The following is a 27,696-nucleotide window of genomic DNA, read 5'->3' as shown; positions in this document are numbered from 1 at the left end:
CAGCATGGAAAGCACGAAATCTCTCGATGCCAACATGAATGCTTTGGTTTGCAAGTATCTGATGCTGCCATAGATCGATGACATCAAGACAAGCTAGACGTGCGACACATCATTCTCTCCCAATCAGGACATTTATTATGAATTGCATTGCGCAATCATCGACATGGAAGGTGACAAATCACCACAGCTTGATTCATATATGCATGAAATGAGACAACACTCATTAAATATTCTTTAGCATTTGCCACTCCTTTTAATGAAATTAGGGGCATCCAGATGAATTCGCAACATTTAATGAATCATGATGAAATTAGACGGAGAAATTAGAGCATTTATCAAGTAAAAGACATTATTACGCCTTTCTATGAGCTACGAGTTCAAATTTTGATGACGAGATTTGCGGTGGAATGCTGTAGATAGAAAAAAAGCTTAAATTAGCTGGCTTGAAGATGTGTTTGTTTGGTATCTCGTTTTGGCTCCGAAACGATTATCTGATCGAAACCATCCATCTATATCTGTGTGCTATCTGCCGTTCAAACACGGCTTGGTAATCTTTCGGCGTGTAGGAAGGATTAAGCATAGGCTACGGAATAGATTCGAATTCGGTGATATCCGTATCCCTCCCCTATATCAACCACTTGAAAATTCACTTTTTTAATCTACATTTTAAATTATTAGGATGCTTGTTAAATTGCGTTATCTGCCTAGTTTATCCAAAGCATGAATCATTATCCATCTACATTTTCTTGTGGAGTCAACAAGCAGCTTGGCCCCAAGATGCTCAGGGAGCATGAAGTCAAAAATGAGATGAGCGCACTTTGTTTCCAACCCAATGCTTGGCTTGAAAACTCATCAGTGATGTGCCATCAAATAAAACTGAGCAATTCGACTGTGTACAATGTAGAGAGCATGCCCTCCTTTTTTTTTTTTTTTTGTCTATGTGATTCACTATCACAGACCACGTCCTCATTTGCCAATATACGTGTGATTTAATTGGTGTAATGTAGCATTTAAAAATTCTCATTGGTTCTAGGGCGACAATGAAAACATTACTCTTGCCTATGTTTAATCATACTTTGACCCAATCACATCCTGTTTAACATTCACACGACCCCAATACTTTCTCAACGTTGTGGCATTCACAGGTAGACGAACGACCAGACTAAATGAGAAAAAAAATTCTCATTCATCCATCTCATCTAAATCACTATTTTTTAAGGGTAAAATTGCCAGATGGCAGGATTTTATTACTCATTTCCCAACATCTGAATTTTTTTTTAATTTAATAAATAATGAAAATGCCAAAGAAGCATGTCGTTGACATACACGTATTGGTTATATTTATATGAAACGGATGATATACTCATCAAGGAAAATAAGGGGGGGGGAGTTTGGATCATCTTGAGTCAAGACAAGCAATTCTTTTTTTTTTTTTTTTTTTTTTTTGAAGGATCATGACTCAGGAAGGCACAAACAGTGTCAGGGTGTTGCAATTGGGTCACCAAATAAAATCATCGAGCGTGAGTCATGGGCTGTGTTTCCTGCTTGGAAGATCCAAAAACCGAAGCCCTATAGCGAGTAAACCCTTCTCGGTGGTTGAAGCTCCTACCCGTTTTCCTATTCTTTCCTTTTTGTGCGAGAGACCTAATCTTGATCCTATAAATACTGTGCCCCCCCTTCCCGATTTCTTATCTTTTTCCCTTTTTTTTTTCTAATTTTTTAATTACTCGTCATGTCCAACTATAATAGCTTTATGCCCACTCAACAGCCTCAACATCAACAACAGCAAAAGGTGGATGTGAATTGTTTGGAGCAATATTATCGCTATATAGTAGGCATGTCGATGAATCAACACACGTCTTCCAACATTGTCAATGCAATCTTGAACCAAAATGATATCAATCAGTATCAAAAAGTCTACGTCGATACCCTCGTTGGTAAATAGCCATTGCCATGTATGCCATGCCTCATGTGATGTCTAATTATAAATAAATAAATATATATATATATATATATATCGTGTTTGCAGACATCACCACATTAACCATCAGAACATCTTGGCCCAATGAAATGTCAACCACAAAAGAAGGTCAACCCGTTGTAAATACTCAAGCATTTGTTCGCCACCTCTTGAAGCGCTCAAGAGCCACTCGATCTACCCTCCAACTCGCCATTTTCTACTTGTTTCGCATCAGACCTCACATTGCTAAGCGCAGCCAATTTGATCCTATCGTTAAATGCGGCCGCCGTATGTTCTTGGCTGCTCTGATCTGTGCTCACAAGTACTTGTACGACAACACATTCACTAATGCTAGTTGGGCTAAAATTAGCAAATTACCCGTAAAAGAAATCAACAGTGCTGAACGCTCCTTGTTGGAGATGCTGGATTATCGCTTGTTCGTATCAACTGAGCTCTACCAAAAGTTTGAGTCTCAATTGAGAGAAGCAATGCCCAACAACCACACCAGCATCCACACCAGCATGACTCCTGACAGCATCCCTAATACCACCACCAATGTAAATTTGAATAGAAAGCGATCTCATGCATCCACTTTCACATCACCAGCATCCAACATTTCAATCGTCAAAAAGCAAAAGACACAACAACACTGTATCATCCATGGTATCCCTACGCCTGAAGACGATAAAGTTGATTTTTATTAATCTATTCTATCCACTTAAATACCCATCTCTCTTTTCTCACCCCTTTCTTACTACTGTTTGTACATTTTCTTGACTCAATGTAATATACATTTCTCATATTATACTTTTTTTTTTAATACTAAATAAATGCCTGTTAATAACTTACACCTTGTTTTGCTGCTCATCGTAAATTGCTGCGTACACTAGCCAACAAACTGCGGCCAAGACTTGATGGATTTCAATAATATTCGAATCACGTTTTAAACATGAATCAAAAAACGTGGGATGAATAGGGTTCCACAGCAATTGATCTGTAATAAAGAAAAAAGGGCTGATCTTGCTGTTCTTCTCAATCTTGCGCTGTATGGCATGGACAACATGTTAATTTTAGCTTGAATGAATCATTGAATTTATATTTGAACAACTAAAAAGTATCTGTATCATGTTCTCCATCGACATCCGTGGCCAGATCCTCTTTATATATCGGAGCTTGGAGTCATGAAAAGGCAATAAAAATTTGCCCAAAGCTGCCTAATCAACCACCCACTGCTATTTTTAATTCTTTTTGAATCTTTCTCTCTCTCTCTCTCTCTCCCTTTTTTTTTTAACTCTACATTTACTGTGATAGACGAAATTGAAAATAAAATAATACCGCTTTAACAAGAACCTACTCTGCGCAAATATCTACACATTTATCATGTCGACAAAAGAGAATAAAGCATACACAGCACTTGATCAAAGCTCCATGCCCAATTTCAACTCTTCCTGGGTAAACTACAAAGGTAAGCATCCACACAAAGGCCAGTCTAGTGCCTGCAACTAAACCCCATTCAGGCGCGTGGATAACAACAATCTTTGTCGCCGTTGCATTGAAAGCATTATTCACAGTTATACCATTCATCACACCGGAAGCGAGTTGGACTTTAACAAACTTGTCCTTTAACTTTGTAAGCAAATCATGTGTGCACACACACGCACCGTATACACAAACAACAGCCATTAAAAGAGATGCTTTGTTACTAGGGCCACTATATCATGTTTCATTGGGTTCAAGGTATACCATTCGAGAACAATCAAGGAGCTTACGATGGATTGACATTATGGGAACAAATCGACGGTGGCGTGCAATTTACAGCAACTCGTAAATTTTTAACTGCTGTGCCAATTGTATTGTAAGTATCCAAACAGCAGGAGATGGGAAAGCGAGAGTGCGAAAAGAGCCGTTGCATAGTAAAGTGTATACTGATGCTTTGCCATAGATTTCTATTAAGCACGCATTATACACACTACGATGTGTTTTTATTCGGTATTAATTTCACGGCACTCATGGTGGTATTGGTTGCAAAGTTACCTGTCATGCATCGAGTTCGAATCTTTGGCATCAATAAGCTGGATTATGAGATGGATTGAGTCAAAGTGTGGGTGAGATATAGCTTGGTACAATTCAAATGAACATTATGCAACATTACACTATCAAAACACAAAAGGACCACCCTCGACCGCACACACAGACACACGCACACAAACAAAGCACCACACTCGCAAACCCACATATACACCCTCCCCCCACAAAAAGAAAGAAAACCGTCTCTTTTTTTCTATACATATACAATTGATTGATTAAAGCTATATTCTTACGAAAAAAGTGAACTGCATACTGAACAGCTCATTAGGCTGCTCCTTGGAGAAAGAGGTCGTAATACCATATGGCATTCCAGATCAATAGAGTAACACAATTGGGTTTAGTTTTCCTGAGAAATGATATCACTCTCGTTATGTATGTGTGTATGTGTGTCTGAGCTCTATAAATAGGAGGAGTTTTACATTTGCAAAAAGAATTGACATCATTATTATGCATTTGGTGTTATCAGTTTGAGCGAGATGATCCCCTCCCTGCTGCTGCTTGCCTCATTGTACATGCCTCTCTCACGATCCAAGAAAAAAAAACAACTATAAATATCGCGTCTTGTGTTTGTCTCTTTGCTTTTTCTTTTTTTTTCCCTTCATCATTTACATACAAATTCTAAAACATGTCTACTCAAGCTCAACAAAACGAAAAGAAGATCAACGAGAACGTTGACAAGGCCGCTGAACAAACCAAGCAAGAGTTGTCAAAGTTAAGAGCTGAATACGAAGAACTCAAGAGAACTGCCAAGCCCAAGGTCCAAGAAGCTGAAACCTTTTTGACTTCTCCTACTGCTATCGGTTTCTACCAAGGTATGTTTTTTTTTTTTTTTTTTTTTTTTTTTTTTTCATGCCATCTGGCATGGTGGAGGCTGGGGGGTGGGGTAGTTTTTTTTTTCTGAGCAACGTGTCCTAATGAATATGTGTCATGTAGGTCTTGTCGTTGGCGTCTTTATCGTCTTGGGCTATGCTAAATATAAGGGTGGTTTGGTCGTTTAAATCAGTTATCATACAGTCATAATTCAATAATAAATAATTTACTTTTTGCCATCATGCTGTAAATGCGGAAAAGTTTTTAGCAATGCACATTGATTTCAGTGTTTCGCTGTCTATGAGCATCACGGAGGGTTTGTTTACAATTCATCTGTTATTCAAGGGTGCATTCATTTAATTTGAAACAAGCGTATCATCAGAAACGACAACATACTTTGTATTCACATTGTGTCTATTACGTGGCGGCTACACTGTTGGCCAGATCCTCCTTTTTTTTCAATGTCGCTTGTTCATTGCATTGCGTCTGCACCTGTATCAACAGTTTCATAAAATGCACTGTGTTGCTGAATGGGTTGACTGTTCCAGACTGGTCCTGCTGAATATTGAGCATACAATTGCCATTGTGCTCGAGCCTAACCAACTTGGCCATTCTTTTTCATGTCCAACATGGATGATCTTACTCTATGCACATGGGAGATTCACCATCTCAACACCTCTTTGAATCTGTGGCCCTATTCACATAGCATTGACTGATCTATTGCTGTTCTGAAAACTCCAGATTGCGGAAGCTCATAGCCAGCTTGCATCATTGCTTCATGCAATCGTAACATCTAAGAGTGGGCTGATCTCAGCATGAGCGAATGCCTTGATATCAGTTTGCTACATGGATATAAGTGTTCTGTCAAAATGTCTTTTTTTTTTTTTTTTTTTTTTTTTTTTTTTTTGCATTTCTCCTGAAAAGTACGTCTTTTAAAGCAAAACACGCATAGCTGCCATATCAATGCCTAGATCTAGTGGATCTTATTGTCATTCACTGTCATAAGCTTCACGTGCGGATGCGAAAGAGGATTGCTTGAGGTATACAGTAGTTTACAAGCTTGATGGCAGTGCCATACAGTGACCTGATAACGATGCCTAATTGCCAAGCTGCCAGCCGCAACATCTTTCAACGGGAGCCTAATCGAACTTTCTTGGTTCCTATAGAATGGATGGCACATTTACCTATAAAAATCAATGCTATACACGTGATGAGGAGGCAAAGGCTGTTCACATTCGTAATGCAATCTCTATTGATTGTTTCCCTTCGCTCTTGCAATTCCGGCGCCAGGAATTGAACCCAAATTGAGAAGAACGAAAGATTCTTTTTCCTTCTTCTTATTTATAATAAAATAACATCAAGTGGATATATGGTCGATAAAACACTAAAAGACTTGAAGAGTACTGACACGGTGCCTGAGAAACCCACTGCCAAAACACCATCATCACCAACAGCAGCGGCAGTATCACCAGCAGCCACCGTAGCAGTAGCTGCCACACCCGCTACAACAACAGCAACCACCTCTCCACCATTGACAGAAGCGAGCCCTGCATCCGGTGCTAGTAAACCACTGATCACGGATGGTAATTGCTTGCGTACCGTAGCCTTGATATGAGCTAACACTGCCAATGTAGAGGAAGCCATGTTCAGAACAATCTTGCCCGAAAACAGTGAGTTGGAGACTGAGAAGCTTGGTTTCTACCACTGGCACATCAAGGACTGGAAGGCGCTAGAGACCAAAACGCATAGTCCAGCATTTGAGGTCAATGGATTTTCCTGGTATGAGCCTTCGTTTGCATATACATGTACTAGCAGCTAATGACATAGCGTCAATCAGGCGCATCCTTTTGTTTCCTAAAGGAAATAACCAGAAAAAATCAGTCTCTGCCTATCTCGAAGTTGCTAATCCCAAACAGCGTGGCATTGCTGATGATTGGCATACATGTGCTCAGTTTGCATTAGCCATCTCCAATCCCGAGGATCCTAGCAGCTATTACTCCAACAGTAAGTACAGCATGCCAACACAATGGACTCGAGTAGACCCACACATTTCCTTGTAGCTGCCAATCATCGCTTCTCTTCCGAGGAGATTGATTGGGGATTCACGCGTTTTTATGACATTGAAGACCTCAGCCAGCAATCAGCCACAGGCAAGGGGCCTTTTTTGATCAACAACAGCAATGAAACAGTGATTTCTGTCTTTATCCGTGTTGTCAAAGATGAAACTGGTGTATTGTGGCATAATTTCGTCAATTACGACTCCCGCAAGGCAACTGGCTATGTCGGCATCAAAAACCAAGGAGCCACATGTTACATGAACTCGTTATTGCAGTCGCTGTATTGCACCAACAAATTCAGAAAAGCAGTGTATGAGATCCCAACCGAGAAGGACGAACCCACAAAGAGCGTCGCTTTGGCTTTGCAGCGCTGCTTTTACAATCTGCAGTATTCTTCAGAGCCTGTCGGCACACTGGAGCTGACCAAGTCTTTTGGCTGGGATTCTCTGGATGCATTTATGCAGCATGATGTGCAGGAATTCAACCGTGTATTGCAAGACAATTTGGAAGAGAAGATGAAGGGCACACCTGCTGACGGCGCAATCTCCAAGCTGTTTGAAGGCAAGATGAAGAGCTTCATCAAGTGTATCAATGTGGATTATGAATCCTCTCGAGTGGAAGACTACTACGATATCCAGTTGAATGTCAAGGGCTGCAAGAACCTAGTCGACTCGTTTGACGATTACATTACCGTCGAGACGCTGGAAGGTGACAACAAGTATCAAGCGGAGGGCCATGGGCTGCAAGATGCTAACAAGGGTGTCATATTTGAAAGCTTCCCTCCTGTATTGCATCTACAACTGAAGCGTTTTGAGTATGATTTCATGAGAGATACCATGGTCAAAGTAAGTCAAACAACTACCAGGCAGCCATGGTTACTTATTCCAGCACACAGATCAACGACCGTCATGAGTTCCCCGCAGAGATCAACCTAGACAAATACTGCTCCAAGGCAGATGCCGATGGGCCCTATGACTATGAGCTTCACGGGTAAGTGTTTGAGCTCTGTAAACAACTGTACCGCAGGCTAATAGACTGGTATGCAGTGTCCTAGTGCATAGTGGTGATATTTCTGGGGGCCATTACTTTGCCTTGATCAGACCTGAAAGCAGCGACAAGTGGTTCCGTTTCGACGATGATAGAGTGACACCAGTATCAAAGAAGGAAGTGTTTGAGGAGAACTATGGCGATGAACCTCTTCGCGATAGCAAAGACCTTCATGGACTCTCTTCGCCGCCCTTCTTGAATGGCACGGCTCGAATCAACAGTGTTCGCATGATGAAGAAGTTTACAAATGCCTACATGTTGGTGTATATTCGAAAGAGCAAATTGGATGAGATTCTGGGCCCTGTGAGCGAGAGCGATATTCCTGTGCATTTGAAGCGTCGCTTGGATGATGAAAAGGCTTCTATTGAAAAGCGCAAACAAGATCGACAAGACATGCATTTGAACGTCAAGGTGGCTATTGTTACAGATGAGTCCTTCCAAGACTACCAAGGCTTCAACCTGGCTGTATTTGATGATCGCTACCTGGAAGTGTCGCCCCATGTGCAAGTGTTCAAGGCGCCCAAGACTGAAAAGATCAGTGCTTTCAAACAGCAGCTGGTGGACCACTACAAACTTGAGCCCGACAGATTCAGATTATGGTCTATTTTATACCGTCAAAACAAAACTGTGCGTGTGGATCAGGCTCTGTCACCGGCAGATGAAAGACAAAGTAAGTGCTCAAGATGGACGCCCGGTGATGTTGTACTGACCTGCTTGCATTAGCGGTGGAGAAGATGAGAGAGTCGACCTGTGTCAGCACTCAGATCAATGGATTTACCAAGTTGTACCTAGAGATTGCAGAGAAAAATCAACCGCTCACAGTCTTGAGAAATGACCAGCAAATCGTGTTTATCAAATACTTTGATGTCAAGACGCAAAAGTTCAGAGGATTGGGTCATATCTTTGTCTCTTCCAACGACAAGATTGGCTCCATTCTACCCACACTAGTCGAGCGAGCTGGCTTACCCAAGAGCACATCAATTCAGCTGTTTGAAGAGGTCAAGCCTACAGCAATCGATCCTCTCAAGAGCGACATTACCTTCCGCAAAGCAGAGATCCAACACGGTGACATTGTGTGCTTCCAACAGACCTTGTCGCAAAAAGAAGCCGACGAAATCACAAAGAATGGCCTTATTGCGACTGTGCCTGATTACTATACCTCTTTATACAACAGAGCCTGCATCTTGTTCAAGCCCAAGCCCAACACTGCCTCCAGCAACTCGGAAGAAGTGCAGCTCACCTTGGACAGAACCGCCAACTATGTCACTGTTGCAAAAGCATTAGCTGGTAAACTGAATGTCGAAGCCAGCAAAATCAGATTCACAGCATCCAACAGCATTACCCACCAACCACGAGAAATCATCCACTACAAGCCTGGCACTCGATTGGAAGAGATGATGATTGGCTTACCCAAGCCCCAGGATTATGGCCAGATTGTCAGTTTCGACAACATCAACATACCTGTCATGTTTTACGAAGTGATGGATGTGGATGTAGCAGATTTAGAATCCAAGCGATCCATCGTTGTCAATATCATTGGCCCCACATTGCGCAAAGAAACCAAGGTCACTGCTTTGTTGTCGCGCACTGGCTCTGTACGCCAATTGCTGGATCAAGTGCTCATTAAGGGTAAAATGAATGTCAAAGATGCTGATAAAATTCGACTGTACGAAGCTGTGGATGGCAAAGTGACCCAAGAATTCTCGCCTGATCAGACAGTGGATAACGTTGCTATGGACAAGAGGGCCATTGTCTATGCTGAGGTAAGGGGGGGGGGTTTTTTTTTATATATATATATACATGTGAATGATTAGCCAAGCAACTCACGTCATGATGGTAATAGCCTATTCCCAAAGACGAGTTGGAGATGAACCAAGACGAGGATCGCTTGATTCAAGTTGTCCACTACCACAACCACCCTTCAGAGTTCCACAGCATTCCATTCAGATTTGTTGCCATCAAGGGTGAGCTGTTTGAAGACACCAAAAAGAGATTACAGAAGAGAACTGGCTTGGGCGACATGGATTGGAAAAAGGTGAAATTTACCATTCTCAGAAACCTTCAGGCACCAGAACCTTTGGTTACAGTCATTGACAATCCTGCTGAATTTGAGCTACGTAAAGCCCGCCTTCAAGAAGAAGATGCTCTTGGTTTGGATCACATTGACAAGTCTTCAAAGAGCAGATTTAGTAGCGTGTTTGAAAAGGGTATCTTCATTAGAGGTTAACAAAAAAGCATCACACCCATTCTAGCAGCTCCTTTGCCACGACGTTGCATCCACGAAAAAATAAAATAATAATCAAGTAGTGCATTTCACATGGAATGGTATTAATGGTCATTGCTTTCTATTGTTTAAACCACCACGATAGTTTTTGGCTGATCTTTTTCGTTGTTGGAGAGATGTCATGCAGCTTGTAGTTGGATACAAAAGTAAGCAACTCGATGCAAATTCCTTTTGAGTGTTGCCGCTTTTTGCTACTACTAACAGTTGGAAAAAAAAAATGGTAACTGTAGTGGTAACGGGTAGCCCAGCGCGAAGAAACATCTTCCATCAAGGTCCTTGCACCAGCAATGGCCTTGCGAACAGCAGACAGTTTACACATCGTTCATAGCATCCTATCTAATTACATACTGGAGAGGACAGTACAAATTAGCATTGGTACGCTCTCATGCCGTTATTCTTCTACAAGAGATATAACCATCTATGATGCAAGCAATTGTTTATTTAATATAGAAGCGCAGTATTACAAGGCCATGGAATACATAATAGTGGAATTAGACTTCAAAGGGCAAAAGAGACAGTGTGTTTTTGATGGTGGTGGCAATGAGTCTCTGTCTTGAAATTGAAGTAGGATGTAGTAGTAGTGGTATTTGTCAGAGCATCCGAGATGGGAGTCGATGACTTGCTTTCAATCTCGCTTCCTGCCGGCGCATTTGGTGTGAATATACACAGGGAATGAAGTGTACAAGTATCCTTAAAGTCATCATCGTCATTGCTATCGGCCTCTGCATCAGCGAATCGATTTGATGTGGTCTTTTCAGAGGGTGATGAGTCTTCTTCAGCATCGGATGAGGATGCAGATGTGAGCGATGAGATGTCGTCTTGATCTTGATCTTGCTTGTACAGGGTATGTTGGTGGGCTTGGGCGGCATTCTGTTGTGTAGTGGATGCATTGGTACTGATAGACGTGTGCTTGCACATGATGAGCCCTTCATCTGCTGCTAAAACATCGTTATCCTTGTCAACATCCTCTGCTTCATACGAGTTGGCATAGCTTTCATCCACAATGATGCGGTGGTACTCTACATCTGCGTAATCATTCCAATTACTGCAACCATAAAAACTAGTTAGACTCAGACATACTAGTTGAATGTACACCCTACAGACCTTAATATGGGGAAACCAAAATCATCTGTCATGAGGACGGGCTCCTGAGCACCATACACGCCGGCATCCTCAAGCAGCCTATTCTGATAGGTCTGTTGTTCCCGGATGGATCCTTCTTGACGCGATTCATGGGCTTGGAATCGATCAAAGTTGACAAATGTATCAAAGAACCGTTCTGCTAAAAAGACATTCTTCTTGAGGTCTTGCATCGTGAATTGGCCTGGCACTTTTGGGCGGATTAAATCGTTCATTTGGCGCATCACATCAGTAAATTGAATTCTATCCTCGGGCTGTATGCTACCGTACACCTGCTGCCTAATTGAAAAAAAAAAAAAGTAAGGCAACTGCTGTGGAAAATGGCCAAAATGCCACTTACTTTATGTTTTGGTCTTGCCAAAACTGACTCAACTCATAAGAAGACAAGATGCCGTCATCGTCCATGTCCAGACAACGAAACCTACAATGATATATCAAGACACGCATGAGTGTGATTCAAGCTTGTTTCATTGTGCATTTGCCTCATACCAGTAACGAATAGCCATTGGTGTGCTTTTGTCTACCTCTGACAACAGAAACCCTAATTTGACACAAATGTAAGCAACAACACGCTAGTTTGGGATGCAGCCATAATAACAACAACGTACAAATAAAGTCAAAGTAGGTCAGGGTAGATTGAGTGTCTGCCACGGGAATATCAATCGAGTCTACTGTTGCCACTGCCGCTGCTGTATCGTCATCCGCCATCACTATGGTGTCTGTAAATGCAGCAATATGGCCCACTTCCATGATTCTCTCCACGGCCAATCGTGTCAAAGCACCCATATTGTAGTTGCAGAGATCCGTCTCGGTGATGGCCAAGTCGTGGTCTCTATCTAGGGACCACAATTTGCAGTACAAGACATAGAATTGCTTGTACGAAAAGGGGTTGTGTGTCTATAGAGGCGAATGAGTGTGTGCGTGTGTGCGTGCGTGCGCATGCCATGATACTCCACCACTTACCGTGTACAGATCAATGGAAGGCGTTATTCTTTGGATAAGGGAAGCTATGCCGCTCTTTTTAAAGCTGTGGAATGTCAGCCTGCCATTTGGACAATGCGCATCGTAATAGATTCTGCAGATCACAGTTTCAACTAGCACACAGCACATCAATACAGGGAGAGAAGTAGAGTGAGAAATGACTTACTGTATCTTTCTTGAAATGTAATGTTGTTCTCAAGGAACTGCAATGCAGGGTGGTTTAATACAATGTCTTCCAATACAGGCAAAAAGTCATCAGGAGTCAAGTAATCCAATTCAGACTTTTTAAGGATAGTGAACATTAAAGAATGAATATCATCCATTGATGCGTCCTGCGTTAATAGAGGCCAACTCCTGAAAATCAATTTTTAATATGCATTGTATATTGTCAAGATGAATTCTGTACGTCTACCTTTGGAATTGTGCAAACGTAACCTGGTCATTCTTGTCATTCAGCATGTCAATTGCACGAAACAGAGCTAGATTCATGTACTGAGGCAGTGCGCATGCTGTGGTTACCGGAAGAAACTCGAGTTCTGTCAGGTGCTCCTTTTGATGGAAGGCTTCTTTGATCGTGTTCTATATAGCCAATACATGTCAGCTCGGCACAGATACACACCAAACACAGCTGCTCAATGCTTACCATGAGGGCATGCTGCTTGTCATTTGTGCGCTTGTTTGCTTTGGGAAAATAGAATGGAGGAATCAAAGTCGATGGAGGCATTGAAGTGAATAAAGAGGAAAAAAAAAAAAGGAAAAAGATATCAGAATGGGAAAAAAAAAAAAAGAAAAAGAAAAAGGGAGAACATCACTGGAGGTTTCATTTTAAAACCATTGTCAATGCAATCGACAACAATCAAGTTTATTTCTAGTTCAATGGCACATCCAGCACCAAATTGTCAATCAAGCGGGTCTTGCCAACAAACACAGCCATGCTGATCACACAGCCTTCCTGCTGAGGGATCTCGCCCTTGAGCTCACTCAAATCAGCTGCTGAATTGATAGACACATAGTCCAGCTTTATCTTCCAATCCTCGTTCAGCTCGTCTACCTGCTTGCGCGCATTTTCAATCAACGCAACACCTTCCTGTACCAGCTGAGTGGCATTGGTGGTGCTGCCAGAGCGGTACAGCTGCTCCATGTGTTGGAGGGATTGTGACAACACCAATGCGTATTTCTTTTGTGTGGGTGTCAAATATGCGTTTCTGGAGGACAGTGCTAGTCCATTTTCATCTCGCACAGTAGGACAAATATGCATCTTGGTGGGGAAATGCAAATCTCGAATCATGTTGCGAATCACAAAGCATTGCTGGATATCCTTCTGTCCAAAAAACACATCCTCGGGCTGCACAATGTTCAGAAACTTGCTGACCACAGTAGACACGCCGCGAAAGAAGTTGGGACGAGTAATACCCTCCAACTGACTCGAAAGACCAAGCACCTCGACAAATGTGCCCTTTTGCTTGCTTACATCCAAGTTGATACCAGCTGGATACATCTCCTCTACCTGAGGCACAAGCACAGCAGACGCAACACCCTCTCCCAAGCTAGCCAGTTTGTCCAAATCACTCTGCAATGTGCGAGGGTAAGTAGCAAGATCCTCGGTGGGGGCGAACTGGGCTGGATTGACAAACACGGTGAGTGCTACATGATCGCAACGTTCTTTGGCGGCTTGTACTATTCAATGGGTTTAGGATTTTCGCTAAAGACATCTGGGTTGGCTCATGTCTCACCTAGCGCCAAATGGCCTTGATGAAGCGCTCCCATGGTAGGGACATAACCAAGTGTCTTTTGGTCCAACAAGAGGCTGCGACGCCATTGTCTGAAATCAGCAATCTTGTTAAATACCTTGATACCAGGGGGGAGCTTGACTTGTAGGATGGTTTTGTAAGAAACTCATGCACACATACTCTCTCTCTCTCTCTCGGTTTTCAACAAGACTTACGAGCACTCATTGAAACTAGCTTTGTTTAGACAAGATGATGAAAAAGGTAAACAAAAGGACCATCAAATTTAAACAGTCAGTGGGCATGGCGACAAAATAATTAGCCGTACGTCGCATCAGTGGAAGAGATAGATTTAACTCTCGTGTAGTGGCTATACGCACCTAATTTGCTTATCGTCAATCCATTCTTTTGCATGATACTAAATCCACAGCATAATCTGACATTGCAACTGCCACATCAAGAGCAGCTTATTGGATAGCTACATCATTAGAAGGAATCAGTTTACTTGTTGAATCGCTTCAAGTCAATAAATACAGTTCAATGTTCCATGATACTTGATTAATATTCACATGTCCCACAATCTATCACAATCATTCTGTTTACTTTGTCTTGATAGGCTTTTATCTATCCAGAACTGGATGTTCAAGCCTGGTTATAAGTTTCCAGGCCCTTATTTGGGGTCATTGAATGAATAGTTCGAAATCTCAAAAGAAGCGGCAAACTGCTTTGTATGATTATTTATCTGACAGGCTCCATCGCTGCGAAATGGCCTCAATGCAAATTTTAATGCAGTTCACCTTGTTCTAATGGGAGATATACTTTAGACCCAGGTCAACACCTATGAGATCAAACAAATACAATTTGAGACTTGATGAATGAATGAATTCAGTATTATAAACAGAGCAACCCTAGTTTGGATCAACAAACACCACCCAACTGCCGTGTCTTCACATTTTAGATGCCAAATTTTTGTAGGTAAAAGCCATTCCTGGGCCTGAAAATCAGACCAGTCGAGTCCTACAAAGTAGTAGAGTTGATCTGCTACCAATTTACAACTTTTCCAGGAACTTTTTTTTCCATCTCAAAATTCGACGGTTTTGGCCTTGCAGTAGCAAGAGAAAAAAAAATGCAAATCAGACAAATGACGATTTTTCGGTTGAAAAACGAGACTTTTTACTAAGGTATATATCAGATGAAAATACATGAAAAAGTCGTCTTTATCTGATGAAGCCGTTTATTTGGAGCACGCAAGCCAATTTTTTTTTTTTGACTTTCTCCCGATAAACTGAAAAAGTGGTTTTTTGAGCTTATCTCTAAAGTTTTTAACGGTATTGCAAAAAAAAAAAAAAAAAAAAAAAAAAAACAAAAATGACATTAAATAGAGCACACACGAATGCATGTATTTTGCTAAAATACATTTGAATGTTTAGTATCCTCTTCGGGAAGAATAAATTCTTTAAAGATTATAAAATTTCCAAAAATGACAATTTGGAACAAAATGGATCAGATTAACATCCCATTGTTGAAGTTCCAATATCGCTCGAAAATCGCTCGGTTCAATTATGTTCCTGCTGATTAAGCTGTTGGGTGAGTGAAGCTGTGTATTTTACAGAACGTACTGGTTACAGGCATACGCGCATGTAACTGTCTTGACCAACTAAAACAACTCAAAACTATTGCTCCATAGGTCACCAGTTACCAGATGTTGCTACAGGTCTTTTCACTTGATTCAGGTCAGAAAGCGATCCTCCACTTTATTTAATTTCCAAACAGTATACATCGTTTGATATTTGTGTCATACTCTCGTTCAATCGTTCAATCGTGCACCGCAAACCCTCATCCAGAGGAATGCTGAATCACTTGTTGCGACAATTTATACTTTATTTTTAGAGCTTGAAATTTACATATTCCTTATAGACTTGCCCTCTCTTCTAAACTACTGCTAGTATAGCCATTCTGTTTATCGCTCAACGCCTTCTTTGCCACTTGAATAGCATCATGTCCAAACAGCCAAGGTTGGAAGTCACCGTCAGACCACTGATTAGGGTTCTTTACATGTACCTTCTGCACCGTATCATCAGAAACGACAATTTTCATGGCTTTATCACGAGCAATTTGGTCATCTCCATCAGGCATGTGCCAAATATCACCATTGTCAAGAGCACCCTTTTGGATCTTTTCAGCACGTGGTCTACGAATCTTTTCATACAGCTTTAAAAGATCAGGAATTTCATCTACGGATTCGATTTGAGAGAACAAGACACCCAATGTAGCACCATCTTCAATGGCTTGGGCAGCGCCTTGAGCAAGATAAGGGAGCATGGCATGAGCGGCATCGCCAACCAATACAACTCTGCCACTAGGGCTTACCCAATGGCTCAATACAGGGAGATCAGCCAACGTCCATTTCAAACAACCAGTGACATGCGTAAGCACTTTTCGAATGACAGGGTCAAAGTTGCGATAGTGGTACTTCATTTCTTCCAAATTGCCGGGCTCGTTCCATTTACCAACAGCGGCTTCACCAGGATGAGACATGACAAGGTTGTATAGCTCTCCACCTCGCATAGGATAAGCCATGATATGGCGACGATAGCCGATCCAGCAGTTGGAGTTGAGATCGTCCATCAAATGAGCAATCTCTGGATCAGAACGCATGACTTTGACAGGGACAGTGGCGCGGTAAGCACAATTCGTAGATTTCTTGGGAAGAATGGTTTCGTCAGGAATGACAGCAGCACGCACGTTGGAACGGATACCATCAGCACCGATAATCAGATCGCCCGTGTAGACACTGCCGTTAGACAATCTAACAGCAACAGCACCATCATCTACAGAGTCTACGCGAGCACCCAACACAACCTCAATACCAAGCTCAATTGAGTGATCGTACAATAGTTGCAGGTAATCAGCACGATGAATGAGGAGGTACCTAATGTTTAGTCAGCGTCAGTTCAGACGTAGATGCGCAACTTAAGCCACTGTCTCTACTTACGGATAGCCGTAACGTTCAACCATCTTGGGCTTCAAGGGAGTGCTACCAATAATTTCACCTGTAGAATATCTTCTCATGTTGATGTTTCCGGGCCAAACCACCTTGGTCTTGAATCGATCCAGCAAACCCCAAGCATCCAGGATACGAGAGGTATTAGGAGGCACCTGAATACCTGCACCCACTTCACTGAGTTGCTTAGCGCCCTCCAAGACAGTGACCTTATGACCAGCTCGCTTTAATGCAATGGCAGTAGCCAAACCACCGAGTCCACCGCCGACAACAATGACAGAAAGAGTTTTCACCATATTTTAACTTTTAAACTTGAAGAGTTGAGGAAAAGAAGAGAGAAAAATAGCCTGTGCCCCGTGCTCATTTATACAGAAATTGCAGATGGTGGGAAATGCGCTATCTATACTCATTGCAGCAAAGATCATGGTATATTGCTTTATGGATAATTTCAGACAAGTTCATCCGCCGTGAGTGTATGCTCCCCTCTTGACTTGATCTTTTACATCCTATTCGTTCAATGCTTTATGGAAATGCATCCTATTGGATTTTTGCTGCTTCATGCTACATTGTGTTACAGGAACCAGTCTCTCGGATGAATAACAGCAATGCATTCGTATTTTTGAAGTCTTTCGAAATGATATAAAATCTGGTATATCGACATCTTTTTTTTTTCTTTTTCTCATTCTTTCTTTTTTTAAAAAAAAAAACTACCACTTCAATCCAGAGATGCTTGCTGAACCCAACAATTGCGATTTCCTTCAAAAGTATGACGGCTCTCATGTTGAACCACTGTGGACTGTCATGGAAGCGATGGTGCCCCCACATCCTAATCCTAAATGTGTGCCTCACTTGTGGGAGTATGAAAAGATCAGACCTGCCTTGCTGGAGGCCGGTGAAAAAGTAGGTGAATACGAAGCTGAGAGAAGAGTATTGATGTTGGTCAATCCTAGTATGAGTAAGTTTAGACACATCATGTTACACACTGAAAACACTCATGTCGCATTGTTCCTGATAATTTAGAGGCACCTTACACTACAGACACTTTGTATGCTGGTTTGCAATTGATCAATCCAGGAGAGACTGCACCCGCACACAGACACAGAGCCTTTGCTCTTCGCTTCATCATTGAAGGTCATCGGGGATTCACTGCTGTAGAAGGAGAGAAGATTTACATGAAGAAGGGCGATGTCATTCTTACTCCTCCATGGACCTGGCACGATCACGGCCATGAAGGTGATGATGTGATGATTTGGTTAGATGGCCTTGATCTCCCCATTTTCCAGAATATCCCAGTCAATTTTGCTGAAAACTATGAAGAACGTAGATATCCTAGCGAGCAAGCAGAAAACAGTTCATTGAAATTCTCTTGGGAGCCAGTTGAAGAAGCCTTGAATGCTCGCAAGCTAGAAACTGAATATGCTGATTATGAATACAAGAAGCCTGATGGTAAGCCATTGTCCAATATCATTGGTGGCGAAGCCGAGCGTATCAATGCAAATGGTGCTTCCACTACTCGTCGTGAAACCTGCTCAAGAGTGGTCCATGTCTATGCTGGTCAAGGTCGTACTGAACTTGTGGATGCCAAGGGTAACAAGACTGTATTGGAGTGGAAGCCCAATGATACCTTTGCTGTGCCTGCTTGGAGTTGGGTCACTCATCATGCTGATTCTCAAGTCGATTCCTATCTCTTTTCCTTTAATGATAAACCTCTTCAAGAAAACCTTGGTCTCTATAAAGTTGAGCACAAGTCATTGTAACATCAGTTCGTAAATAATAAATCATTGCACATATCAACCACATTTATAGTCTCTTTCTATGATACGATGGATTTTTATCCGAGATTCGAAGATCCCTTTACTTACCTAATATGCATATTACAGTGTTCAAGGGGTCCATTATTGAAGTCGATTTCCAAAGAGTGGTGTGAGAGATATATGGCTCAAGCGATGATATAGCTGTTGAATCTACAGAAAAAAGCGTTTATTGGTAAGCGCGTCGTTATTTAGTTATCAAAAGTTGAAGAAATGCTGGTACAATTGAATTTTATCATGTGAACACAGAAATGTCAAACAGCATTGACTAGTTGAACAGCTTAAAAATGTATACAAATTATCCTCGGTGGCTGATAAAGAATGACTTGATCATTCATCCAGGGATAAGGCTAAATCTTGCTCATGCTTGTGATACGCATATTCTTTGCTATCATTGGTCTGATGAACATCAAGATGTCTGTTTGACCCTCCATTACACTATCAAGCAGAGTGTATAAAAGAGAACTGTGAGAACACGACAAAAAACCAAGTCGGATATTAATCCGGCGAGTTGGTTGGTCTTGATTGCCTCGTAGCCAGGGGCTTGATTATGAATACATGGCTTTAAATCTTAATTACCCCACAATGTTATACACTGTCATTGACTGATGGTACTACATGGTTGTTCTTTTTGTAAAAGAATATGAATAGAGTATCTAGCAAGTATACGCCTCCATAGCCAACAACATTGGGCATGTAAATGGGTCATATGTAATGTACTTATGGAGTAAATCATCCGAGCCCTTTGTAATTCAAAGCAAGCGTGGGATTACATGTATAGTATAGCAAGAAGTTTCCCATGTAGCATCACCATCCAGCTCTTACTACGCTGAACAATAGCTACACCAGCATCTGGTCTCTCTTAAACAACATGTGTGTGAAACCATCAAGAAAAATTCATATAAAATACAAGGATGATTTCTCTCATTGCCCTTCTCACTTGACATTTCAAATCAATAATACAAAAAAAAAAAAAATGTCTGATCAAAAACCCAGTGCTATGATGGATAGTGAAAAGGAGCTATCAGTCAGCTACTCTCATGAAGATCAAGTAGATGCCTTGGAGAATATTGACCCCAAGTTGGAGGCAAGAATCAAACGGAAGCTGGACATGCGAGTGGTTCCCATGGCAACATTGATCTACCTTATGGCCTTCATTGACAGGTACATTATACAAACAGTCTATAGGTACCCTTGATACTGACCAAATGTACAGATCCAACATGGGCAATGCTAAAAATCTGGGCATGACTCAAGATCTTGGACTGACAGGCCATAAATTTAGCATTACATTAACTACATTTTTCATCACCTATGTTTTATTTGAAATGTAAGCTAAATAATTCTGTCATGTACTATATACCAAGCCGCTAACAAAAGCTCATGCACAGTCCAACCAATATTCTATGTAAAAAGTTTGGCCCTCGTATCTGGCTTTCCATGATTGTATTTGCATTTGGTGTTGTCTCCATGTGCCTTGCATTTTCATCTAACTTTGCTGGATTGGCCGCTGCCCGCGCTTTTCTAGGCATTGCTGAAGCAGGTATCATGCCTGGCATCTCCTACATGCTCTCTACGTTTTATCGTCGTCATGAATTGGTCACTCGCGTTGGCATCTACGCTTCTTTTGCTAGTCTGGCAGGCGCTTTTGGTGGTTTATTGGCTATCGGCTTTAGCAAGATCCCAGATTGGGGCATCATGCACACTTGGCGCAACATTTTCTTTTTTGAAGGCATCTTGACTTTTGTTGCTGGCATTGCTTGCTATCTGGTGCTGCCTGATTCTCCTGAAACTGCTAGCTTTTTAACTGAAGAAGAGAGACGCATTGCTTCCCTGAGAATTCGATTGGAGACATTGACGCATGAGCAAAAGAAATTGAAACGTGTTCACTTTGTTCTCGGTATGAAGAATCTCAATATTGTATTTATGTCTGCTGGTCTGTTCTGTTCTCTCCTGTGTATGAACTCGATTTCTCTCTTTATGCCTTCGTTGCTGGCCAGTATGGGCTTTGATTCTATCAAATCACAGTTAATGACAGTGCCTCCTTATGCGTGCGGCACTATATTTTGTATCGCTGCCGCCATGATCTCAGATCGACTCAAGACAAGAGGTCCTATTCTGATATTTGCTGCTGGTCCTTTGATTGTCATTGCATTTATTATTTTGCTGACGGTAGAGACGACAGGCGTTCGCTACATGGCTATCTTCTTTGCTACCTGTGGCGCTTTTACTGGATCTCCTGTGTTTGTAGCTTGGTTGGTAGACAACTCGTCTGGCCCCATGGTCAGAGCCATTGCAAGCGGCTTTGCCGTGAGTGTGGGCTCTCTGGGCGGCCTTGTTGCTACTTGGACTTACTTGGCTGAAGAGGCACCTGAATACAAAGCTGGCCATACCATCAATCTCTGTGCTGGTTGCGTTATCATAGTATCTGCTACACTTGCAACCATTAACTGCCGATGGGAGAACAAGCAGCGTGCTGAAGGAAAGAGAGATTTCCGCTTGGATGGTCTGACAGATGAGCAAATGTCAGAGCTTGGTCACACGCATCCCAACTTTCGTTACACTACTTGAGATGTCTGTATAGGACGCATCTCTCTTTGAACGCTTCCATTGTATAATACGAACAAAACTCAAATATACATATACATCTATTCGTCTCTATGTACACAGCTTAATTCAATGATAATAAAAAACCCCTTTATTTAAAAACCCCTCTCAAATTGCTTTGCACCTTGAATGGGAGCAACAAAAGAAGCTCTGTCTTTAGTAAAGAGTTCACCCATTGGCTCGAACAAGTTGACACTAGTAAAGATGTATGATGAGTACACGCGCAATAGATTGGCTTGGATTGACTTACCCAGGTCCATCAGCAGAATCGAGAAATCCAGTCTTGATGACGCTCTTTTCGCCATTATGCTTCATGGGTTGATTGTATAGATGAGTACCACAGGCACCGCAAAAGAACTTGTGTTTTTCATGCCCACTACCAACGGTTTCTTTTGGAAACACGTACTTTTTGAGATTGTTGGAGGGATCGTCTACTGTCATGTTCTGGGTGTCATAAATGGCGCAAGTTTGGTATGGACCACCAGCAGACTTTTGACAATCGATGCAGTGACATGCCATGGCTTTGACTGGTTCGCCTTGGAGCGTAATATGGATTGATTTACAGATGCAGGCGCCTTGGTATTGAGTGCTGTTAGAAGCCATGGTGTAGCTGTTTATGTAAAAAGAAAAGAGACAAGATCACAACATGCCATGTGGTTTATATAGCTACATCATTTGAATTAGTAAGCTCCTCCTGCTTCCCCCCCCCACGCTTCTTAGGTCACACGAAGCTTCATTTAATGCGATTCAACATCTTTGTCCTTGTCGGATACATTTCCATTGACTCTAGTTGCATAGCCGCTTGAAAAAAAAAAAAAAAAAAAAAGATCTCTGATCTATCAAGGTAGAAGGGCCATTCCCGATCAAACACTTCAATTCAGTAGAAAAAGCCCCTGTATGATATCAAAACGCATCTTGGTTTGTGTTAACATAGTGTGGGTAATTTTATTGGCATGTTATAACAAAGTAAGAGAGCCTGCTCTATGATGTTTGTTACAAGAAGGAGAAGCCTCCCCATCCATGGCCATTCAATGAATTCTGATATTCTGATTCCAAATCAGTATACACAGGTAAACGGCCTAACCAAGACATGTCCTGTTGCATGAGATCGAAATCCCAATTTTCAATGTTGCTGTTGTTATCATTGAAGGTATACTCAGTGGCATGCTGTGTTTGTTGCTGTTGCTGCTGTTGCTGGCTAGGAGGATACTGGTTTTGTACAGGCAGCTCTTGTAGCTGTATTTGTCCACTCATTTGCTGTCTTTGCGACAAGGTACCTAGAATTTGTATACTAGACATCATGGTAGATGTGTTCTTGTCCTGTTGATCTATAGTTATTGTATCAGTACTGGATTCACTCGAGACACACCCAAGCCATCACTTACCGTGGGTTGCTGCCCAAACATGATGCTCTAATTCAGATAGATAGCTATAGCATTTCTTGTCAGACGCGCTGTAATGCTGATATTCACCCATACACCGTAAGCACTCGTTCCAGCTCAATAATAATGACTCTTCGCCTATCACATCTCTTATTTTGGGAAACAACCTTGCCATCAATAACACAGTCGCTGCTGTATACAGATCTAGTTGAAATCATTGTGAGTCAGTTTGACACTGTCTACTTTATTGAAAGAGACTTACAGAATATGCTGTACCACCAAGCAGGCAATTGGGCTTTGATGTTGTGACTAATCGTCTTGATAAGATCCTGAGCTATCAGGACACATTTTTGAGAGCTTTGTACAAACAGCGATCGCTGCAAATCAGTGGCTGTATGAGCGGCAGAGGTCTGATCTGAGGTGCTGTGCTGATGATTCGTTGATTCCTCCAGTGTAAAGTAGAATACCAGCAAAGGACGATACAGAAGAATACATACATGAAGGTATCTGCGCATAGACAGTATATAAGCCGCACAATCAAACCATACACACACAACTACCCGCTTACCTTGCTTTCAATACGTTGCACTGCCTCAGTAGCTTTTTCGCCTCGTTCTCATCCTTCTCCATCCGAAAGATAGCATCCCTGCTCTGGTCATGCTGCAAAAAAGGCGGAAGATCCTGCTTCCAAGAACAAAGGGCCATCTCTAACTTGAGTATTGAATTGAGGCTGGTAGCCAAGTTGTCCCCGTCGATTTCTGATCTCGCAGAGGGAGAGGCATGATCTACTGCTCCACCAAATGTATCTCCATCCGAATACAGTGTCAGCAAGATTTCGCCCATAATTTCATATAGTTTGATCGTGTGCACTAGGAACGCCATCTGACTTGGCTTGGACTCTGGCTGGTTTGCTGGAGGATGAGGGGCTACTGTAAGCAGTTCATCATCAATGACCTGAGGCAGTTTTAAATCACGGGAAATGGGAACCATGAAGGGCCTTCCATACGCCATGGAGATCACTCTGTCCAGCACAATGCACCCGCCCCACAATCTTCTGCGCAGTTCCCTGTCCAGTTGGTTCTCTGATTTTCGCTCCAGGTGAAGCCCAATGCCCTGTGCCACTCGAATTGCCAATCCCACTACAATCCAACATCGACCTGGTAGTTTTGTGCACTGCAAATACTGGCCCATCAACAACAGCGCTTGCACCACCTTGATGTTGCCTGCCTCCAAAATATCAAAATGTAGCAATCGCTTGGATCGCTGAAAGAACACATCCGATGCCACCTCTCGTTCATTTTCATTTGTGTCTGGCGATAACTGGCATCCCAAAGCAAACACCAGATTCAATGTGCACTGAAATAAAGGCTCGTTTTCAGACTCATACAAGTCGTAGGGATCATCTGCCGTGCTGCTGCCAGTGGATGATTGATCCCAGAGTAGTGAGTATGTCCTGAGAAACGACGGTTTGTGCAGAAATGGATACAGTGTGTGCACATACACCCAGTAGCTCTCGAGTAACCCGTCAGCTACCTTTCGAGGAGGCAGCACAATGTCACTCAGCAAATCAGTGGTCGAGAACCTACGCTGTGGTGGTTGCTGCACCGAATTGGAGCGAATTGTAGAGTTGATTGAGCTGGGCGAGCCTTGGGAATGATTGCTGCCATTGGAGGGATACGCAGACGAAGTCTTTTTATCGATCACATCGTGAAGCTGCCTCATGAAACGACCTGCACTCGATGAGCCAAAATACCCTTGCCCGTGATGATCTCGGGTCAGTTCCTTCTCGCTTTGATTGTTGCTATCACTGGTCACTGCTCCCATAGCATCTATTGCAGAGACCTCCTGTTGTGGATCATGGGTTGAAACTGCATCTTGCGATGGCGAGGGTGAGTGCTGGACAGGTTGCTGCCAATCTGCAGTGGATGTTGGTGTGATGATTGATTGGATACTTCCCTCTGTGTGTCTGCAAGGACTAGCCGTAGCAGTAATTGTAGGTGCATTGGCAGCAGTGCTCAAGCGCAGTGGCCGCGGTGTCATGTTGTTGTCTGATGGAGAGCTTGGAATATTCAAGTGATTCTGTTGTATCAATCGATTCTCCATAGAGGGCACCATGGAGGCGGTGAGAGGAGGCAGCTGAATGACGCTGGGTTTCTGCTGCTCTTGCGATTTACCGATAGCTTTTTGCAGCTCTTTGACCTTATCTTCCAGTAATTGCACATACCTAAAGATAAAAATGCTTGTTAGTGCGTGTGTGGAATTTATGCCGAAACATGATCTTTACTGATTTTTGACACCTCTTCTTCCACGCTCAGGGCTGTAAGCACAAGCATCTTCGGGTAGCTTCTTTTTCCGGCAAGATCCGCAAATTGGCTGCGCTCCATCACACTTTGTCTTGTGTGTTCTGCATTCATGGCAAGCAATGGACACTTTGCGTCGTTTGGTAGGTGGCACCGCAGAATGAGGACTCGTTGTTGACTTTGAAGGAGAACTCGCTTGTGTGGTGTTTGTGGAAGAAGGTGCTATTGGCTGAAGTGGTTGCAGTGGTGGAGTAGCCTTGTTTTTATCAGCTGTTATTTTCTCGCCATGATGACTACTCGTGCTGTCTCGTCGAGCGTCTGTCATTTTCTTATCCTTTGCTTGAGGTTGATGAAAAGCTGGATAAATGAAGAAAGAGAAAAGAAGTATCACTGCTGATTTCCTTTGCACTCACACACAGACACAGACACACATTCAGTTGATTTTTTTTTTTTCCCATCTTGCACATTTTTCTCACAGAAAGAAATCATTCATCCATTTTGTAAGGTGAGGAGCGTGGAATTTGATTGTTTACCCAGATACAACTTTGTTCAGGAAATGTATCCCATTGGCTACTACTCCTGGATCCCCACACACACGGACACACAGACACCTTGATAGCAATGGATGGATAGCATGAAAAGCTAAAATGTATAAATTGAGATCTCATCGAGCAACACCTTCCCTTTCTCTCTATCCATCTTAAGTACCTTTACGTACTCAGCCTCTATTATATCACCATGTCGCCTGTCTGGAATCGTTTAATTCGCTTTGTTGCTGCTGATAGCAAAATATACTTTGGTGAGCCTATCGTTGCTGATGCTCATGTTACTGTCGACAAACTCTTTGAGAATGGCACTTTGGAAGCTAAGGTAATTACTGGCGACGTATTTTCTCCTGACGCTGTTGTAAGCGATCAAGTGGAAAAAGTCACCGAGATCCTCTCTCCTCTCAGTAGAGATCAAGTTCCCATCATCAAGTGCATTGGTTTGAACTACAAAGCCCACAGTAAGTTGATCTGCAAGCGCAGAGCATAACGTTTACATGTACTTACCGCATGGATTAGTTGCTGAAGGTGGCCGCACACCTCCTCCTTATCCTTCTGTCTTTATTAAGCCCTCCCACTGCCTCGCTGATACCTTTGAGGATGTTCCCATTACCAAGATTGCTCAAACCACTGTTGATTATGAAGGTGAATTGGTAAGTTTCATAACGAGAAATGGGAGTAGTGACACGAATCTGATTCCATTTATCATAATAGACCATTGTCATTGGCAAAACCGGTAAGGATATTCCTATTTCTCAAGTGTCAGAATACATTGCTGGTTACACTGTGGGCAACGATGTCTCCAACAGACTATGGCAAAGAGATCCCAAGCACGCTGGTGGCGTTCCTCAATGGTGTTTCAGTAAAGGCTTTGATAAGTTTGCTCCTATCGGTCCTGTTGTCGTTTCCAACAAGCTTCTCGGTGATCGTCCTGCTCTTGATCTCCAAACCAGAGTGAATGGCGAAGTCAGACAATCCACAAACACCTCTGATCTCTTGTTCCACGTCCCTGAAATTGTTTCTTTTATTTCTCAAGGTACAACTTTGGAGAAGGGCACCATTATCATGACGGGTACTCCTGCTGGTGTTGCTATGGGCATGAAGAAACCTCGCTATCTCAATGACGGTGATTTGGTTGAAGTCGAGATCCAAGGTATTGGTAGAGTTGCCAACCACATGGTTTTTGAGAAATAGATTAAAGAAAAAAAAAAAGAAAGATGATTGTATATAAACATGTTGAAATAAAGAATATTTATTGCTGTTAAACGAGTGCATGCTTGTTTCGGTCAAGCCCGGTGCCATAGTTACGACTAACTATTTATCCCCCTGGTGATTGGAATGGATCGTTTTGATACTTTTACTATCATGTAGGTGCATCAGCTGTCGTCAACAACTGTAATGCTTTCATATAATTGTTGCTGAAGATAAGCGCACTCAGGACCTGCCAACGGCCAACGAGATTGCAACCACCATTCCCAATGGATATTCTGATACACATTTTAAAGATATCATTATCACATACCAAAGCAGCTTTTCAGCCAGTGACAATAGTTTCTTTTAAACAAATCAATGAAATGTACATGATACTGCCTACATGTCATGTTGAAATACAACAGGTTAGGGTTAAAAGTTGCGATTACATATATTTTGATGGTGAGTCAAGCTGACTGGCATTGCCAGGTATTAAAATGCTTAAAAAAACACAAAGTAAAGTATTCGGTTCAAGCGTTTGTCTTTTCAAAAATTTGATACCTATTTAATCAGCATCCTAATCATCATTGTCATCATCAGAAAGGCATCTGGGTCATCCAGCAGCACCAAAATTGATTCAAACTCAAAGGTTTTTAACTGCTCAAGAGTGGCCAAGTTTTGCGTTTTTTCGACTTCTTTAAACTATGTTGAGAGATTCCACTATATAAACTGTAATGATCAGTCCGTGCTTCCTAATACAGT

The 27,696-nt window shown here is 42.2% G+C and overlaps 12 protein-coding genes across 12 annotated transcripts; 7 read left to right on the top strand and 5 right to left on the bottom strand.

Annotated features, from left to right (window-relative positions):
- Window positions 1-1,732: 1,732 nt before the first annotated feature.
- ATC70_003992 (uncharacterized protein) lies at window positions 1,733-2,664 on the top strand (the record flags this gene model as incomplete). The annotated part of the gene is made up of 2 exons (XM_064823347.1): window positions 1,733-1,937; window positions 2,030-2,664. The coding sequence occupies 2 exons, from the start codon at window positions 1,733-1,735 to the stop codon at window positions 2,662-2,664; spliced, it is 840 nt and encodes a 279-aa protein (XP_064678659.1).
- A 676-nt stretch (window positions 2,665-3,340) lies between these two features.
- Window positions 3,341-4,053, top strand: ATC70_003991 (uncharacterized protein; the record flags this gene model as incomplete). Its single annotated transcript, XM_064823346.1, has 4 exons — window positions 3,341-3,425; window positions 3,478-3,590; window positions 3,667-3,815; window positions 3,903-4,053. 4 exons carry the CDS (start codon window positions 3,341-3,343, stop codon window positions 4,051-4,053), a joined length of 498 nt encoding a protein of 165 aa, XP_064678658.1.
- Window positions 4,054-4,673: 620 nt separating this feature from the next.
- ATC70_003990 (uncharacterized protein) lies at window positions 4,674-5,046 on the top strand (the record flags this gene model as incomplete). Its single annotated transcript, XM_064823345.1, has 2 exons — window positions 4,674-4,860; window positions 4,982-5,046. 2 exons carry the CDS (start codon window positions 4,674-4,676, stop codon window positions 5,044-5,046), a joined length of 252 nt encoding a protein of 83 aa, XP_064678657.1.
- Window positions 5,047-6,227: 1,181 nt separating this feature from the next.
- ATC70_003989 (uncharacterized protein) lies at window positions 6,228-10,189 on the top strand (the record flags this gene model as incomplete). Its single annotated transcript, XM_064823344.1, has 8 exons — window positions 6,228-6,441; window positions 6,493-6,637; window positions 6,696-6,862; window positions 6,919-7,760; window positions 7,811-7,905; window positions 7,962-8,632; window positions 8,686-9,725; window positions 9,806-10,189. 8 exons carry the CDS (start codon window positions 6,228-6,230, stop codon window positions 10,187-10,189), a joined length of 3,558 nt encoding a protein of 1,185 aa, XP_064678656.1.
- A 555-nt stretch (window positions 10,190-10,744) lies between these two features.
- On the bottom strand, window positions 10,745-13,091 carry SKS1_3 (Serine/threonine protein kinase; the record flags this gene model as incomplete). Its single annotated transcript, XM_064823343.1, has 9 exons — window positions 10,745-11,291; window positions 11,351-11,665; window positions 11,727-11,807; window positions 11,876-11,927; window positions 11,995-12,283; window positions 12,350-12,480; window positions 12,534-12,721; window positions 12,780-12,946; window positions 13,011-13,091. 9 exons carry the CDS (start codon window positions 13,089-13,091, stop codon window positions 10,745-10,747), a joined length of 1,851 nt encoding a protein of 616 aa, XP_064678655.1.
- Window positions 13,092-13,235: 144 nt separating this feature from the next.
- On the bottom strand, window positions 13,236-14,322 carry ATC70_003987 (uncharacterized protein; the record flags this gene model as incomplete). The annotated part of the gene is made up of 3 exons (XM_064823342.1): window positions 13,236-14,044; window positions 14,101-14,238; window positions 14,313-14,322. The coding sequence occupies 3 exons, from the start codon at window positions 14,320-14,322 to the stop codon at window positions 13,236-13,238; spliced, it is 957 nt and encodes a 318-aa protein (XP_064678654.1).
- A 1,683-nt stretch (window positions 14,323-16,005) lies between these two features.
- ATC70_003986 (uncharacterized protein) lies at window positions 16,006-17,394 on the bottom strand (the record flags this gene model as incomplete). The annotated part of the gene is made up of 2 exons (XM_064823341.1): window positions 16,006-17,026; window positions 17,090-17,394. 2 exons carry the CDS (start codon window positions 17,392-17,394, stop codon window positions 16,006-16,008), a joined length of 1,326 nt encoding a protein of 441 aa, XP_064678653.1.
- Window positions 17,395-17,824: 430 nt separating this feature from the next.
- ATC70_003985 (uncharacterized protein) lies at window positions 17,825-18,855 on the top strand (the record flags this gene model as incomplete). The annotated part of the gene is made up of 2 exons (XM_064823340.1): window positions 17,825-18,053; window positions 18,119-18,855. 2 exons carry the CDS (start codon window positions 17,825-17,827, stop codon window positions 18,853-18,855), a joined length of 966 nt encoding a protein of 321 aa, XP_064678652.1.
- A 1,030-nt stretch (window positions 18,856-19,885) lies between these two features.
- RPL11_1 (60S ribosomal protein L11) lies at window positions 19,886-21,480 on the top strand (the record flags this gene model as incomplete). Its single annotated transcript, XM_064823339.1, has 3 exons — window positions 19,886-20,073; window positions 20,126-20,239; window positions 20,301-21,480. The coding sequence occupies 3 exons, from the start codon at window positions 19,886-19,888 to the stop codon at window positions 21,478-21,480; spliced, it is 1,482 nt and encodes a 493-aa protein (XP_064678651.1).
- A 131-nt stretch (window positions 21,481-21,611) lies between these two features.
- Window positions 21,612-22,119, bottom strand: EXG3 (Glucan 1,3-beta-glucosidase 3; the record flags this gene model as incomplete). The annotated part of the gene is made up of 2 exons (XM_064823338.1): window positions 21,612-21,711; window positions 21,767-22,119. 2 exons carry the CDS (start codon window positions 22,117-22,119, stop codon window positions 21,612-21,614), a joined length of 453 nt encoding a protein of 150 aa, XP_064678650.1.
- Window positions 22,120-22,509: 390 nt separating this feature from the next.
- ATC70_003982 (uncharacterized protein) lies at window positions 22,510-25,523 on the bottom strand (the record flags this gene model as incomplete). Its single annotated transcript, XM_064823337.1, has 5 exons — window positions 22,510-22,844; window positions 22,902-23,102; window positions 23,161-23,405; window positions 23,467-25,122; window positions 25,183-25,523. 5 exons carry the CDS (start codon window positions 25,521-25,523, stop codon window positions 22,510-22,512), a joined length of 2,778 nt encoding a protein of 925 aa, XP_064678649.1.
- A 413-nt stretch (window positions 25,524-25,936) lies between these two features.
- On the top strand, window positions 25,937-26,937 carry ARE2_1 (Sterol O-acyltransferase 2 (Sterol-ester synthase 2); the record flags this gene model as incomplete). The annotated part of the gene is made up of 3 exons (XM_064823336.1): window positions 25,937-26,204; window positions 26,263-26,396; window positions 26,458-26,937. 3 exons carry the CDS (start codon window positions 25,937-25,939, stop codon window positions 26,935-26,937), a joined length of 882 nt encoding a protein of 293 aa, XP_064678648.1.
- Between the last annotated feature and the right edge of the window lie 759 nt (window positions 26,938-27,696).

The sequence above is a fragment of the Mucor velutinosus genome (genome assembly GCF_035048745.1).
Source record: "Mucor velutinosus strain NIH1002 chromosome Unknown tig00000268, whole genome shotgun sequence".
Classification (NCBI taxonomy): Eukaryota; Fungi; Mucoromycota; class Mucoromycetes; order Mucorales; family Mucoraceae; genus Mucor; species Mucor velutinosus.
This window is presented reverse-complemented; position numbering and strand designations above follow the sequence as displayed.